The sequence below is a fragment of the Thermobia domestica genome, chromosome 8, assembly GCF_964235325.1.
Source record: "Thermobia domestica chromosome 8, izTheDome1.hap1.1, whole genome shotgun sequence".
In the NCBI taxonomy this organism is placed as follows: Eukaryota; Metazoa; Arthropoda; class Insecta; order Zygentoma; family Lepismatidae; genus Thermobia; species Thermobia domestica.
Genome location: NC_137461.1, coordinates 137,700,421 through 137,717,657, shown reverse-complemented (window position 1 = coordinate 137,717,657; position 17,237 = coordinate 137,700,421). Strand labels below are relative to the sequence as shown.

General features: G+C 35.4%; 1 protein-coding gene across 1 annotated transcript in view; it reads right to left on the bottom strand.

Moving 5' to 3' along the window:
• LOC145691845 (esterase E4-like) overlaps positions 1-17,237 on the bottom strand; it is an 88,903-nt gene that overhangs the window by 48,942 nt on the left and 22,724 nt on the right. Inside the window, exons 5-7 of the mRNA XM_081767160.1 lie at positions 14,979-15,172; positions 11,911-12,088; positions 9,182-9,274 (exon numbers count right to left, since the gene is read on the bottom strand). Of these exons, the coding sequence (XP_081623286.1) occupies positions 9,182-9,274; positions 11,911-12,088; positions 14,979-15,172 (465 nt within the window). The remainder of the gene's footprint in view (positions 1-9,181; positions 9,275-11,910; positions 12,089-14,978; positions 15,173-17,237) is intronic.

Genomic DNA, 17,237 nt, shown 5'->3' with positions numbered 1-17,237 from the left:
GTGTGTTACGTAGTGTTATGTGTTATCTGTTCTTCTATGTGTTCGTAATCGTATGTGTTATCTCCTATGTTAAAATAGGGGTTGAAAAATATGCTCATAAAAGGAAACGAGTTCACCCCTGAAAAAGTGTTCATAAAAGGGAACAAGTTCAATTTGCTCTTCTGTATGTTCGTTATGTTACGTAGTCTGATGTTCTGCTGTTTGTTCATAGGGGTTGGAAAATATGCTCATAAAAGGGAACGAGTTCACCCCCTAAAATGTGCTCGTAAAAGGGAACGAATACACCCCCTAAAAAGTGCTCATAAAAGGGAACAAATTCACCCCTAAAATGGAGGTCGTAAAAGACCGTGGGTTGACGGTTCACGATGCTCGATTTCTCGTATCCCCCATATGTCCCCCGGCATAGTGTGTCAGGCGGCACTGGGAAATTCGTTGTCTGCTTCAGGCGGGACCGAGAAAGTGGGTAGAGGGTCAGTGGCGCAGAACGTACATTTTCCTACTACTAATGCATCAACAATTGGCTTATTTTTTAATTACTCTAAATGCATAGTGAGTTTTCTGAGCGCCACAGATGATCAAAACATCATCTAGTGCTGAATTGTTAGGCGCTGCCATTCCGACCGATGCTCGGAGCAAAATATTATCAGAAAAGATCTCCAAATTAGATTTATTTTTTTCCAGATTAGCCAAAATTTCAGCCCATTCTGCATATTATATATTACGAGCATCGCTTTCTATATCAAGGTTATTGTACTTTCTCCGATGTTCTTCTTGTTGGCGAGAAAATGACTTACTAAAGAAGTTCGATAAAAAATTAAAAACTGGATTAGACTCAATTCTCAACTGTTCCTTAGACGACAAATCATGGCTAGAAGCTTCCTTACCAGTTTAAAATGGAGGTTTTGGCATACGTCGCGCCGTAGATATTGCAATTCCGTCTTTCCTAAGTTCAGACTATAGCTCTCGACAATTAATAGGATCTCTGCTCCAGCGGGAAGTCGATATAAACACAAATCAAGCTATGCAGGACTGCATGGCCAAATTGACTGACTTAGTAAGATTAGATCCCCCAGCTCTCGAAAGAAGAAATATCCAGTCAGCCTGGGATGAACCTATAATAGAGCATCATATAGCTTCACTACTAAGCTCAACTAATAAACTCGAAGATAAAGCCAGGCTTCTTGCTGTCACATCACCTGAAAACGGAGCATGGCTTCAAGCTTTACCTTCACCTTCTCTAGGATTACATCTATCTAGAGAGAGTTTTCGAGTAGCCACTGCTTTAAGTTTAGGAGTTGACATCTGCGAGCCACACCGTTGCTCCGCATGTAGCAACCCTGTAGATAGAAAAGAATTGTATAGCTTGTCATGAAAAAACATTACTGGCAGGATTTCACGACATACCAGTGTAAATGACATTATTCTAAGAGCTCTCATTCCAGCAAGCGTTCCATCAGTGAGAGAACCAAATGCATGCAGCCACAATGACGGAAAACGGCCTGACTGAACGACGTTAGTGCCATGGAAAAAAGGGAAGGTACTTATTTGGGATTTCACTTGTGCCGATACTTATGATCCCTCAAATATTTCAGATACATCGACTCGAGCAGGACTCGTAGCAGCACGAAGAAAGGTCGGCAAAAGAAATAAACACATCAATCTATTGGACAAATATTAGTTTGTGACAATAGCAATTGAATCAAGTGGTTCATGGGGACAAGAAGGGCTAAATTTCATCAATGAAGTTGGCCAACGCATATCGCTAAAATCGGAAGATACCCGAGCAAGAGCATTTCTAATACAACGAATTAGTATAGAAAGGCAACGAGGGTACATGGGAACTATTTTTAGAACTTTGCCAACCGGCAAAGAATTAGAAGAGATCTTCCTTTTGTAGGCGGTTTATGAACCCAAATAATATTATGCGAATTTGTAATAAAATACTTTGATTCTGTGCATGAGATTAAATATGTACAATTGATGTATATTTTAATAAAGAGTAATTTGCAGTTGTGCCGATCACTTTTTCCATTTTAATGTGCATATTTCAATTACCGTCTCTGTTTGCCGGATATTTAAATCATTTTCCGGTTATTTTGTTGCTGGTATATGATGTACGTATTTGTATCTATCCTTTTTTGGTTCCCTTGAAAGTTACTGTTAAGCTGCTACTTTACTGCCGTTACTACATATTTGATATACTGGTGGCTTTGGCGAAAAGGTCCATCAGATTGGACTGTACACTAAGTTATTAATAAAATTTATGGGAGAAATGTAAAAATTATTTAAAAAATTCTATACAATAAAACAATTAATTAAACAATTTTAAATACATTTGTTTTCAGCACCTCGCAGCAATTACAATATAACCTTCCGAACTTTCTTGTCTGCAAACTCTCTGACAATAACATCTATGTCAATAACTTGAAAAGTGTCGAACTCATTCGACATCATGGCGAGTCCCACGAGGAGCTCCTGGCATATGGTAGATCTCAAATAATTTTTAATTAGTTTTAATTTTGAGAAGCTCCTTTCGCCTGAAGCTACGATGACGAGAAGAGTGAGAGCAATTCTGAGTGCAATTGATATATTAGGGAAATCTTCAGTCATCTCGTTACTCGTCAAATATTTTAATACTTCAAGTTGGCATTTAGCATTTTCATCTGGTAATAGAGAGAGTAAAACCAAAAGTTCCTGTTGAAGTTGGAAACTCTCAATATCTCAATGCTCTTCATCTGTTAAAGCCACCTGAAGGTCAGCACATTTCTTCATCAGGAAAGCCTTGTTTTCATTTTTGAACTTGCATAAAAACCCAAATAGATCACAATGGTGGTTTAGTTGAGAAGACCGTTCTTCCAGTGAGCTTATGGCTTGATCCAAAACATGAAAATAAAAGCTATTTTTGAAAGAAATTTTGGGATCTGCAATGCGCTCATCAGGTGTCTCATATTCAAACTGACATTCGGTTTTACGTGGTCGTAATTTTAGCTCACTTGAAAACAAGGGGTCGATTTGGAGAGTCTGCAATTTCTCTTGCATCCACTAGTGGTTCTTCATACTCTCCATCGGTTCACATTGCTTCAAAATTACATTCAACTTCTGTGATAATTTCAACTGCTTTTGAAATGTCCCTTTTCTTCTTTGAAGCATTTTGCTTACAAGATTGATTCTGAACAACTGGAAACAACATGTGCTGGCAGGAGGAAGGATTAAAAGGTAGTCGCTGTGTTTTTTCTTTTCTTTTTTTTCTTTTCTGTAGTGCCGCTTCTAACCCCCTCCTATATTGTTGTAGAGTGGTATATTCGATTTCACAAACACTGTCGAAATGAATGATTTGACAAGAACTGTACATAGCGGAAAAATAACATCTCCTAGGCAACAAAGCCAGACAGTTTGGTGCGGCGGTGTCGTTTCTAAGAAATCAAAAGTAAGTGCTGAATATACTGTTCTCTCTTCACAACCAGTTTTAAAAAGTAACATAAATAAAATCTAATACCATTCATTGCCTGGGGAAAGTTCACAAAGAACATGGCCCGATATAGTGTGAAGTATCTGTGTAATTACAGTGATGTGACAGTGAGATGTCTGCGAACTATCAATTTAATTTGTTAAATTCTATTTCATTATTTTTACTATTATCTTCGACAGTATCATGAACTTTTTAAATTCCAACGAAACAAAACTTTTATTAAGATTGCACATTTCCAGACAGCTTCTGTAATCACATATTTGTTAATTGTCACTTTCGAAATTGTCAATAAATTCGACTAGTTTCCTTCACCTTTCTGCGTTCCTTTCTGCCCAGCTTTGACATATCCAAGTTCACTGAACACCAGAGTCATCACTTTACGCATGTCATCATATTCATCGATTAGAGATATTGGTAATGAAGAAAGTTCATAATGAAAGACAGTGCACAAATCTATATTCCTTTGTTGAATGATTACCAATAGCCGAGAATATATCTCCACATCATACAATTGTCTGTTTCTAATCTTGACAGGTTTCTTCATGTATGCCATAGTATTCACTTCTTTACGGATGATGCCATAGGATCCATGGGTAGTTTTAGTTTAAAAGTTGGAGCTATCCTATCACCAATTGCAAACGCTGAATTAAAAGAAACTTACGTGTATGGGATATGTGCTATAGACAGCTATTGTTGTCAACATATTGACAACATTAACAAAGTCGGTCTAAGTACCACTGTACAACATATTTGCGATCATGTTCAGTTCTTTAGTTGAAAACAAGTGCTTTTAACTAAATTAGAGGTCCTAAATCGACATATCAAGTCTGTTTTCTTCTAACACATATATATATTGTATAGTCATCTGACATTTTGTTACACAGACATGAGACAAGAATTTTATGCATACAAACAAAAGACTTTACATATATCTACGAAAATGTCCTTTAATCGAAAACATGTTGCTTTCAATAAGTAAGAGATGCTAAATCGATAATGTGAAGATCGTTTCCTTCTCATACGTACCATTTATATTGTGCAGTCACATGACATTTTGTTTATACAGACATAGGACCGGAATTTTATGTATGCAAATAAAAGTCTATACAAATATCTACGGAAATGACAATTGTAGTTGTTTTTCTTGTATCTATGTGAAGGAGTCTGACGGTAAACCAGCAATATTCAGCATGCATACTGTTGTTCCATCGTCCACTGAATTGGTTTTCAAATGTTGCAATGTCCTGGTGGAATCGTTCCCCATGTTCATCACTAACATCCCCTCAATTTTGTGGAAAGAAGTCCAAATGTCAATTACAAAAAGAAAAAATAATTTCAGGGACATGGCATCTCATGGTCCAGAAGAAGTGCACGATCTTACTAACAGTAGTTTCATAATTTGGTGCTTTAGTAATACCAAGGAAGGAAATTACAACACGCTAACTTGAATGCTTTCCATGCTGCCTTTTCTATGTTCTATAGTTCAAACCTACTATCCTGCTGGACATTTGAGCCACTGAACAAGCCTGAGTTTATCTTTGCGTCACTTAAGCTTGAGAATTTTGTCTTCAGATGCTTGAAAGCTGGCCCATCTCGATTTAATATTTTGGCGAAGATTTTCATTAAACTCAGTTTGATGCATAATAAGGAAGAAAAATATATTCAGTTTTCACGAGTTATTGACGTGATATGTTCATGGATCCTGGAACATATTACTGCCGTGATGGCCAAGTTTCCCGAACTTAATGGTTAACTCTGTCCTGGCTGTCCCATTCACAAAGAAATCAACCAAATTTACCATATCCTTGTTTCATCCCTGCACGTGTACGAGTTCCAATAACTTTCAGGTCTCCACAGATTCGCTACACGTTGAATGTTTCTTTGTGTAAACAGTACATGCCACTGAGAGGGATGGATAAGCTTTACCAATATGGAATAGCACTACCTTCAAACTTATCTTACACGAATCAATGAATAATCGACATTCTGCTGGATTGTGTTCATGGCCGAACTCCTTAAATAAACCATTAACGTTGTTAGAAAAACCAATTCCTCTAGTATTCGAAAAATAAAATGAAAAGTTAGTCTCTCGTGCTTGAAACGTGCTGATTTTGAAAATTTTCTCCAATAGATGGCACTCCTGAAGTCGAGAGCCCAAAATGTCTACTTATGTTTTCGATAGACTTAAGTCCCGTATCAGATCGTTTAGCTTTTCTTGTGTGATAAGATGTGATGCACATGAGAGGGATGATGGTTCGAAGTCGACGTCCTCGTTACCTGAACTTCCTTCTTCTACATCAAAATGTAAAATTTTAGAGAGCTTTCAGCACTGCGGCACTGGATATCTTCTTGATTCCAAATTAGGATATTAGATGTGATGTTTTGATTTTAAAGAGAAGTCCTCTACATCTGTCAAATAAAAGTAACAGCCACTTATGTGGTCTCTGAGCACCCTCACAACAATTGATACGGCAAATTTTAGCCCACTTCGTTTCCCTTGCACCCAGATTTTCAACTTCCAGAAACAAGAATTGCAACAAATATGTGGAACCCATCTCTTATCTTGATCCCCTACTCGGCATCCAAAATATAGTTCATATGCTTTTTCGGCAACAGAATTCGACTACTTCTTTGCTTCTTCAACGTCAGTTCACCGCATATATAACAAAATAAATTAGGATTATTCTTACATTGACGGGACATTCTAATCCACTGAACACAGTCCCATTTACATACACACCTCACTCTCACTCAACACGAACGTTAAAACTTTACGAATACCTGCAATTGCAAAGCACAACTTTCATGTTTGTCAGTGGTGCTAGCACAGAGGTTATTATGTAACAAATTTATCACTATATGATTCAGCATAACGTTTCTTTTCATAATAATGGTAAACTGATATCGATGTCACTTTTATCAAGCGCTGGAGAGAAGCCTTTAAACGAATTCACAATTGTTTCATAGTTAATACACGTAAAGTATAAGTATTGGAGTTTTCGGGAAAACTGAACGTGATACGAATAATCTAATCATAGATTCGTGTTTGCTTGCAAAAATCCATTAGAAAAACTTATTTTTTAGCAAAGGACAACTTTCGTATTATACAGTGTAATAGCTCTAGCTATGTAATGCAAAAAAGGATGAAAATGTCGCTTACATGTATGGGATATGGGCTATAGATAGTCCCCGTTAAAGTTGCCGTTATCTGCTAGTATGTTAACCAATTGACTCCACCAACAAACTCGGCCGAGATAATCCCTCTAGCAATCTATTGCAAAAAGTTCAAAAATTTGCTTATATGTATGGTATATGGACTATAGATAGCCACCGTTAAAAGTAGTCATTGTTCGTTAAGTTCTTAGTGGATTGTCTTTATTAACAAACTCGGGGAGATAATTACTATCTCTATTAACTCTAGTTATCTATTGCAGAAACAGAATTTAAAAATTCACATCCGTTCAAGAGTTATCGTGCGAGGTAACGAACTAGGTACTAAAAGCATAATATTGTAATTCTCGCTGCGTAATCCTAATAAACAAGTGTTCCACATACTAAACGGATCGTCTACCTAAAAGATAAAACCAAAATTTACTTCTTGTGAATTGCTCATTCCGTCGGGTCCAAAAGCATTTTGTACTCAAGACATGAAGGACGCACCATTAAAACGAAGACCACAAGGCATTATGTGAAGAATCTACAGATCTCTCAGCTTGCATTGACGCGGCGCTTAAGCGATTAATCATTTGCTAAAACTGTGGCTCTTACTCATATTCAATGCCAAACTGCCTTGGATGTGTTCGGATTCCCCAGTTATGGAAATATTAAAGAAAGAATTCCCCATGTTACCTACCTAAAAAGCAGCAACAGAGACCAAGGATGGGACATTTCAGGAATAATTTGGTACCCCCCAAGAAATTATAAGAAACTCAAGTCAAAGCGCTAGCGAAGACAGGAAATCCGTCAAATACTTCCAGCCGGATCCAGTTATCCAGTTCATCACCTTCGGACAGTCATATGGACAAGTCAAATACTAGTGATGTCAGGAATATTACCGATCAAGGGTCAAGTGCCCAAAAGAAACCGGATCCGCCACCTCCTCCAATTTCTACTTCAAATTCATATGAAGCACTATTTGAAGAAGATGTCACTTCTAATCAATCAACCCAAGACACACAACGTACTAATTCACGCACCAAACGTCTTTTTGTATATGATATTAAAGCTGAGATGACCAGTACATTTGCAGCAGGAGTTATAACAGTCCTCTGACCGACCTCAGTAGTCTGACCTCTGACCGACTGACCATCTTACTTCAGTCTGCAAACATCGTTTCAACCAGCATCAGGGCTCCTACCTACGTTTGTCAAATTTATCCACATTCAAGAAGCTGTGTCAAATGCAGTTATTCCTCCAGGCACATTCACTACAGTAGTTCTTCGTCAAGCTTACAAAAGAGGTTGGAGGCAAGAGCTATCCTGCAACTAGCCTAGTACTCCCGCAATGAAACTTATCGTCATTGTCTTTGTTTTACTGCTAAAAGCACTGAGCAAGCTTAGAAACAAATTGGTCTATTGTGTTTTTGGGAGACGATACTTTCGGGTGTTATTCATGTTACAGCAAAACTAAAAACAGGACGACGTTATTCATGTGTAAGTATGTAACATTTTATATTTCTTTTTTATGTATAGTCATAATGGCTTAATAAAGGTTGTTGAATAAAGTATCAATAGATTTATGCACATGCATATAACAATTTCACGCATTGTAATGGATATGGAACATCACACAAAATTCAACATAAGAAACTCCAAATACCGCTAAAATTCAAAATTTCACGTAGAACACAGAATAATTTTGGTATGAGACCCAAGAAGATACCCATCTCAAAGACTTCAACAGATTTTAAACGAATATATATATTGCATGATGAGAAGGATGTCATAAAACTAAAGAGTATGTCGAAATGTTCGCCATCATTGTCCCGGCAGATCTGAACCGTATGTTTCATGTTTGCAAAAGTGGCCTTCTGACTTCATCAGCTTTGCAATCATCTGCTCTACTGGTGCCTCCCTATCGCCATATTTCTTCAAAAATGAATCCTAACACATTTTAAAACAAACTTCACCCACTACGTACGAACGATAAATACGCGCTCCTCGTGTTTTTTTCTGTTTAGTTTAGTTTAATGTCCGATGATTATGCTCCAAGGCTAAGGAAGACGATAATGTTGAAATTGAACGAAATAATGAAATGAACAAAGTGGGAGAATCCGAGAAAACTCATGCATATGGTACTTGCCCACCACAAAGCCCATTTGGCTCGTACTGAAATCAAATCAGGAACCCAACTCCCAGAAGTAAGCGCTCCATCATTGATCGACCGTGACTTATGTACTTCTGTTTTTTTTACGCCATTCTTCTTTAATAGTCTAGTCTTGTCCCCATGATACCACAAGTCTGCACTTTCTGAATGTCCAATTATTTCTTTGAAACATATTTCATAATTATACGTTCATAACTTGCTGAAATATTTGCATTTAGTTGGGTATATTACGGCAAGAATCAGTCACGTTGTATAACAGCTTATTGGAAATTGGTGAATGACAGTTGATGCTTTCGCAATTAAACAAAATGAATAGAATACATTTCAAAGATCGATATTTTCACCATACACTACATACCTAAATACTTTTAATTTTCTTCAACTTACCGAAAACCTGAAGTATTGTTTCAAGGAAACCATGTGTGAGGAATTTGGTGTCATTCAGGTAGTCGTTTGGCTTCAGGAATGTCTCAAATATTACTAGAGAAAGAAGAATGAAATTATTACATTAGCAGAGTAGGCAATTTTGCTTCAAGGAAGCTTATTTAAAAATAATGAAAATACAACAAAATATATACTTGTTTAGAATGAGTTAATTATATAATCTCAGAAGATCACAGTTTTACTCACAGTGTTCCAAGTTTGAAGAAGACAATTGGTTGCAATTGACAAATAATAATTGATAAATGAACAAGGAAATTTTAAAATTCTTTGCAACTAGCAATGATACTGAAAGTGGTACTAGTCTCGTCTCGTCTCAAAATTTCTAGGCGAGACTGGTATGAGACGGGCCTTTATAAAGTGAGACGAGACCGAGATCGAAATGGACCCTTGTATTTCGAGATGAGACAGAGACAAGCTCAGGCTAGAAAGTCTCAGTTGTGTCTCGAATGTTGACAAAAAATTAATGGAACTATTTTTATCTAAAGCCTATTGCATTGCTAACTTATATGAATAGAAGAGAATATAATAGAATATTTATTGTCATTAAACAACAGTTGTTGCAATAGACAGTGTTAGCATATAAATAAATAGTGTATATACAAAGAAGGAAAAAAGTTAAAATTTACATTTTTCTTCAAATTCGTAGATACTATAAATAGAATTACTTGCAAGAAAAGATTTACAATGTTTTTTGAAATCATTATCACACATCATTCGTATATGCACTGGCAATGTATTGTATAGATTCATACCTATATTTTTATAACTTCTTTGTGTTATACGTACTTAGCGTACTATAAGGAGTATGTAAGTCATCTTTATGTATAGTATTATATGAATGGACATTGCTACGATAATCTAAACTGTCCTCATTTTCTTTAACATACATAAGACAGCTATAAATATACCTAAGAGGGAACTGTCATAATTTGTAAATCCTTAAAATATTGTCTACACGATACACTAACAGGTAAACATTTTATTGCTCTTATGGCTTTCTTCTGCCATTTAATGACAGTCTGGGCACCAGGCGATTTACCCCACAATATTATGCCACACTGTAGATGAAAATGAAAAAAGGCATAGTATGCTGCAAGAAGCATTGTTTCTGTAAATGTTGTTTTCAGTTTATGTAGTAAAAATAGCACTCTAGATAATTTCCTGCATAAATTTTCAGTATGTTCACTCCAGTTTAATTTCGGATCTAGATGAATTCCCAATAGTTTTACGGAATGGTGCATATCAACCTCAGTCACATTATTACTAAAAGATAAATATATAGTCTCTGTTTTAGATTCATTTATATAAAGTCTGTCGTGCTTTAACCATGTGGATGACATTTCAAGTATTTTATTGCTTTTAGTTTCAGTACTCACTAAACTTTTATCTGTACCTAGAAGAGATGTGTCGTCAGCATATAATACAAATTTACAATGTAGAAAACTTGGGAAATTATTTATATAGATAAGGAAAAGTAAAGATCCTAACACACTTCCCTGAGATACCCCTGCTGTTACAACCAAAAATTTTGATCTTTCACTAATAATACGGACAGATTGACATCTGTTACTAAGACAGACCTTAATTAATGATAACTCAGTTCCTTGAATACCATAATAATATAATTTTTCAACCAATATATGATATGACACCGTATCGAATGCTTTACTTAGATCTATCAATATTGCACAAGTATTTAAATTATTTTCAAAGCTATCTAATATGTGTGATGCTACGTTTTCTACGGCCTTAATCGTGGAAAGGCCAGATCTGAATCCAAATTGCGAACTGTGGAATATTTTATTTTGTTCAAAGTACATTGATAATTGACTTTTAATGCATTGTTCAAAAACCTTTGAAATAATTGGCTCTAATTATATATCACGGTAGTTATTAGGATCACTTTTATCGTTTTTCTTATGTATAGTTACTGTAACTGTCACTTTAAGGCAGTCAGAAAAGATTCAATCTAAAAGTATCCAATTGAATAAGTAAGCCAAAGGATCAAAAGATAATAAAACCATTACACTTGGATGACCACAGTCAGAGGCGTATACACGTGAAGAAAGGGGACAAATACCACTTGAGTAATAAAAGAGGGCAAATACACGATTATCAATTGTATGCTAAAGGAGGCCGATGATTTGTGAAACTGCTTGATCATGAAAGAATTGGTAGAGTTGGAATGTTGGAAAAATCAGCAGAATTCCGAGAAAACCTGCGTATACACGTTGTTTGTCCACCTCAAACTCATGTCGTCTAGATGGTTAGATTGAAGTTTAGCGTCCCTTTCACCGCTGAGTCTGTATTATAATTGGACCTAAAGACGTCAGAGATTAACTTGAGATCAGAGCTATGTGAGCTCTCACCAGGAATTGAACCCGAGTCTCAGCGCGAAACGCATCTAGCTACAAGCTCTTTAGACTACAAGTTGAGGTTTCTGTAAAGGAAATTGATTCCGCTTTCATTTGAAAATGGCTGAAAAAGAAAGAAGAAAAGCGAAAACGAGGATTTCTATATATATATATATAGCAGTACATCACGTTAATTCACTTCTTTCTCTACGTTTTCATACTTGTTTCAAGAACAGTTCAGTTCGTTTGTTAATGTTTTTCTTCTATGAGCAAATGATTAGTTGTTTTTAACGCAAATTTGAATACAATGGTACTTACAGTGATTTATAAAAATTCCTTCGTGTTTCACAGCTCCTAGCATCATTGGAACACTCGTATAATCGTCACCATCTTTAAGTATATCTGAGGGATGCTTTTCTAGAAATTTGTTTCCAGCAATTTGCAATGTGGGAATAGTCCCACTTAAGCCAAGATTACCTTTCGCCATGGATCCAAGCTGCAATGAATATAAATATAATATCAAGAATAACATATTGTTCTTGGTATCTCCTACTAAGCTTATTAGGATTTACCCACGAGACGAGTTGAAACAGAATTTTAGTGATGAGACATCACTTCCAGTCCACCTTTTCTAGACGAAACACTAACACTTGTCTCTTATGTGACTTATCCATAACAAAAAATTATAGAAGCTACAGTCATGTATTATTATTAGACCTCCAAACTATGCTATACATAAGTATCGGAAGTTTGATAGAACGGCTACATCTGTCTGTATGAGAGTCTTCCGTGTTGACACTCTCAATCATCTTTAACAGACTATTCAAACGTGCTCATTAACGTCCTGTATTATATTTGTTGTTCTTACTCAGATTTGTAGCTCGATTCCTTACAAATAAAGGTCCAAATTAGTTTCGACTTTTAACTTTCATCAAATTTAGTGTTTGCTAATTATTTATTTTCTCCGATCCTTGCAAAAACCTTGAACACTTTTCGCTGTTTTTAATTTAATTTGTAGATTTTGGGGGCCGTTAATCGCTTTTGATCTTTGACCTCTGACATTGACCAATCCAAACCAAATTTAAAGGTCATTTATGCTATCAATGGCATTGAAAGCTATGAGAAAAGAATGTTTAAATTTATTTACTTCTTAAACCTGGGTTAAGTTTGGGATTCGGCTTTAAGATGCCATAATCACATTTGGTAAGTCAACTACGGAAGTCATCAATACACATACCAATTTTGCTCCAAATCTGTCAGATATATCATTTCTGAAAGTTTCCTATTTTCAAATATGGGATTTCTCTACCAATATTTATCTTCGAGTCCTACAGAATCTCCAGGCATTTGCTTTTATAATTTCTATTTTGAAGTCATTTTTGTGACATTTCCTGGTTTCAGTGTTTAATTAGCTAGATTTGACCTCTGATCTCGAGCAATTTCAACCAAACTTAGTAGGGCAGCGAAATAGTACATAATGATCACGCTATTATTGGTAAAAGTTTAGTGATAGGTTTCTGAGAAATTAAGATTTTTATCCAATTCGACCATAAATCTTTACCGGAATTAACGAAATTTTGCAGACTCTCAATGACCTTCATGCCAATTTTTGTTCAAATTTGCGAAACAGTTTGTGAGAAAAAGCAGTTAGTTTCGGTCTTTCAACCTTGACCGAACTCTATCAAATTTGAAACTACACATACTTCAAACTTTCGTAACAATTTTCGGTTATGCACTTTCAGTGAAAGTTCACGGATAAGAAGTTTACATATGAAGTTTAAGGACATGATGGAAGACTATAATGACACGACACGGGAGCTTCAATATACCTCAATTGCACTGATGATAATAACTTCCTTTTGCTCCATTTGCTAAGTGCGCACGCCTAGGGCCGTCATTTGTAGAAAGTAGGGGCGAAATCCTTCCCACCCTGAATTTGAGATAACGTAAGCAAGATCTTCGGACACTAACTAGTTAAGCCTGTGATATAAGGAACTCCCATGTTCAATACCGCGGAAGCAAAAATCCGGCCGTAAGGTCTATCGTGTTCTAACCCAATGAGATCAATATGTTGTTACTCACTTTTCGTAAAATTTGATCCTTTGTTATCTTCCCGCCTCAGTTTGTACCTAGCAACATACTTGGTAGACCGTAATAATGGTAGGTATGGTTGGGAATTGATAACTGCAAAATTGTAGTTGGAAAAACGTTGACCCAATATAGTTTAAAATGTGTGTGGACAATCAACTATTTGCCATCATTTATCCAACACCTTTGACCTCATACTCACAATTATTATTTTACTTCTTTCGTAGAAGCTGCGTTGGTTGGCAAATTCTCGGCGAAGCGATTAATCACAGCGTAGGACTAATGTTGGTAGTTCGTAACCTACCGTGCCTCGGTGTTGGTGACCCCGAGAGCGTTTCATAAGGGTCGCAAAGATAAGCGGAGGAGATAAATATAATTAGAATCTAATACCGGAAAATATTTTTAAGTATTATTTTGAATTTTGTTCTTTTGATTTTTAGCTTTTGCATATTTTTGCTTTTGAATTTTGCATATTTTTGCTTTTATACATTCTGTTAAGAACAACATAAAATAGCACTATTAAATATTTTCAAAGGTTGTTTAAAAATCAATTTAAATGAAAGAGATACGATATGAAACTAATGAGAACTGTATATTGAAATTCCAGAAAAATACAAATGCAACAAAACCTGCATATTGAAATAGAATTAAAATTGAAAGCTAATGAGATACCTGACCGTGGTGCGCTTTCACTAGTGCGGCAATATCCAGTTCAATCTTTATGACACACATTATCAAGTTATTTAAAATACTCAATAACTTTTTAACAACTGTCTAAGCCATTCTTAACCAAAATTAAAAATCACTTTATTTTTTACCATATGACCCAAAATTAAGGGAGTTATGAAGTTTTAAAATTTTCAAACGGCCTACATTTTTAAACAGTATGACGGATCGGATTCGATATGTGTCTATGAATGAACTGGCCAAATTTGGTTTTAATCACTTCGCTTTTAGGGAAGTTACTGTATCCTTATACACAAGAAATGGATTCTACTATGATAGAAACAACTGGATATCGTGACATCTCCACAAGAGGTATACCAAAAATCCCACACAAGTATATTGGAAACCAGAAAATATAAGGGGGTCGCTAGCAAGAGGATGTGATAAAATTGGGGTTTTAATATAGAACCAATGAACCAATGATATAGTTTTAGAACCAATGATATAGACGAAACGTAGAAAGTCGGTATTTAATTATCTTTGGTGAAGATATGAACAATCACCATCTAATACATAAAACGATACAGAATAAAGCAAAGAAGGTTCATACACAATCCGATTACTGAACTTACCGCCGTAATTCCAAATCCAAAAGGAAATAATATTAGAGGTTGTCCTCTCAGACACGTAGCTACTTCTGCAGGATTTGTTTTTGAACAATGTGCTCTCTTTGCAATGGACAAAGCACTCACTGTGGGATCTTCATTATCGACAGCCCATACAGCTAAAGCAGAACCACTGTGAGCAATAATTTGGTGGAAAAGCCCTGGAATTGATACCATAATGTTACTTAATCCGAGATTAAGTAAGAATTGACACTATGTACGTACACTGATTACATTCATTAGGCTCAGGTATACATCCTGGATTTTCTATGAGTATAATTATTGATATATTTCCAATTCATATTACACTGCACTCTGTACAAAACTTTGATATAAAAAAAAAATACGCGTTGAGCAAATACTTTGGTTACAACAGAAAAGAAATTCGCTTTGTGGTATTCTACATAAGGATCAAACTTCAAAAGACTTTCCTCCATTATATTCTGGAATCACTTGCTAAGAACATTCCTGGATGCTAAGGTCATTTTATGACATTAAAATTCAGTTTTTAGCTTAAATTATATATACTATTACCTAATCTTTAGTCATTACTAGCAAACCATTTGCAATTTGAATAGTTTTCATAGATCATATGGTCCTCCATGTATCTCTTCGCCCTACCATAACAGTTATCCGCTTTTGTACCATTCGTCTTTTTCTCTTATTTTCAATTTTTATTTTCACCATATATCTTCTTTCGCGTTTCTCAAAATGCAGTTAATTTCTCATAACCAATTTCTTTTCCTTTTTTTAATTACCTTCAATATTATTATTTCCCCTTTACTCATTCTAGCACTTAATCAACATCTTTCCGTTAAGTCCCGTAAATTTTCCCGGTTCTTTTCCATTTCGTAACCCTCTAGTCATTATTCATCGCTTTTGTGTAGTGGTTAAGTGGTTGTGTAGTGGTTTTGTGTAGTTATCTTGTAGTCTATACTACTTTATACCAGGGTTGTTTTGTTTAAAACAGAATGTTTAAAACAAATTATTAAAACTTGTTTTCAACAATTGATTTAGTTTAAAACAAATTTTATATACGTTTTAAATATTTTGTTTTAAACACTTGTATTTTTTAAGTCTTGATTTAAACATTTTTATTTTATTTTATTTTTGTAAAAAGAAATCTGTCAGAGAAAGAAAATTACCAAAAAGTGATCGCGTTTAGAAAGCTATTTTCTTCCCGTACAGTGTTGCTACACTTGGTACAATTACCAAATTCAGCCCATTTTGTTATTCATCGGCCCATTGGTACCATGCTGGCATTTTCAGCCCCTTTTGTGAAAAAAGTTGGTACAATTCTATCCAATTCAGCACCATATAACAGATGCTTGTCACATTTTCAAAAGTGTCAGTAAGACTTTTTCTACATCTCATGATTGATTGAGTTTTTCCTCGTTTTATATATTTTTCTCATATATGGCCACAATACCGTTTTGGTCTATTAGTCACTTTGAAATAGAGGAGCGTTTGATTTCCTTACAATACATACCGAAGATAATAACTGTTTTCCCTTTTAATTTGCCGCCTCTATTATACTTCCTACGTGCGAGAAAAGTTTCATCTACTTCCACAATTGTTCGGGGTCTTCCTATTTGGATGTTTTTAAAAAGTAATTTTTAAAAAGAGCAATTTCTTGATTTGGACTCTTGGAGAAAGGGGGCGGAGTGTTCTAGAACTTTACTTCTTTTAGTTTCGTGTTATAGAGCCATGTAATTATTCCACTGTGATAAAATAATGAATTCAGCCCTTTTTTTAAAAATTTGGTACTATTTTTCAGCCCATTCCAGAGCTAGGACTGTGGCAACACTGTTCCCGTGTGAATGTTTTGACTTCTCGTGGCTACAGCAGATCGATGTTGTGATCCACAATTTATTTCGTCTCTTTTTTCCTTTGTTTTTTTCGTCTATTGTATTATTTAAATGCTTATCAGTTAACTTACGAGAAAGTGTCGTAGTCTAAGATTGGACTACTTGTAGAAATGATATTAAACAATAAATAAAAGAATTATCATTGAAACAAGTTTTTGTGTTGTATTCAGAAAACAAAGGGCTCTTTACTAAACTGCGGTTCTGAAATTAAAATATTGCAGGCATTCGTTAATACATACCGTACATGTTGGTTCTCAGTCTTCGTACAACTTGGAATCGGTTAACATAAGTTTTACGGGAAGAAAAAAAAAAGACATCATTTCGAGTGAACCGAAGAAACTAATTTTATACGTTTCGA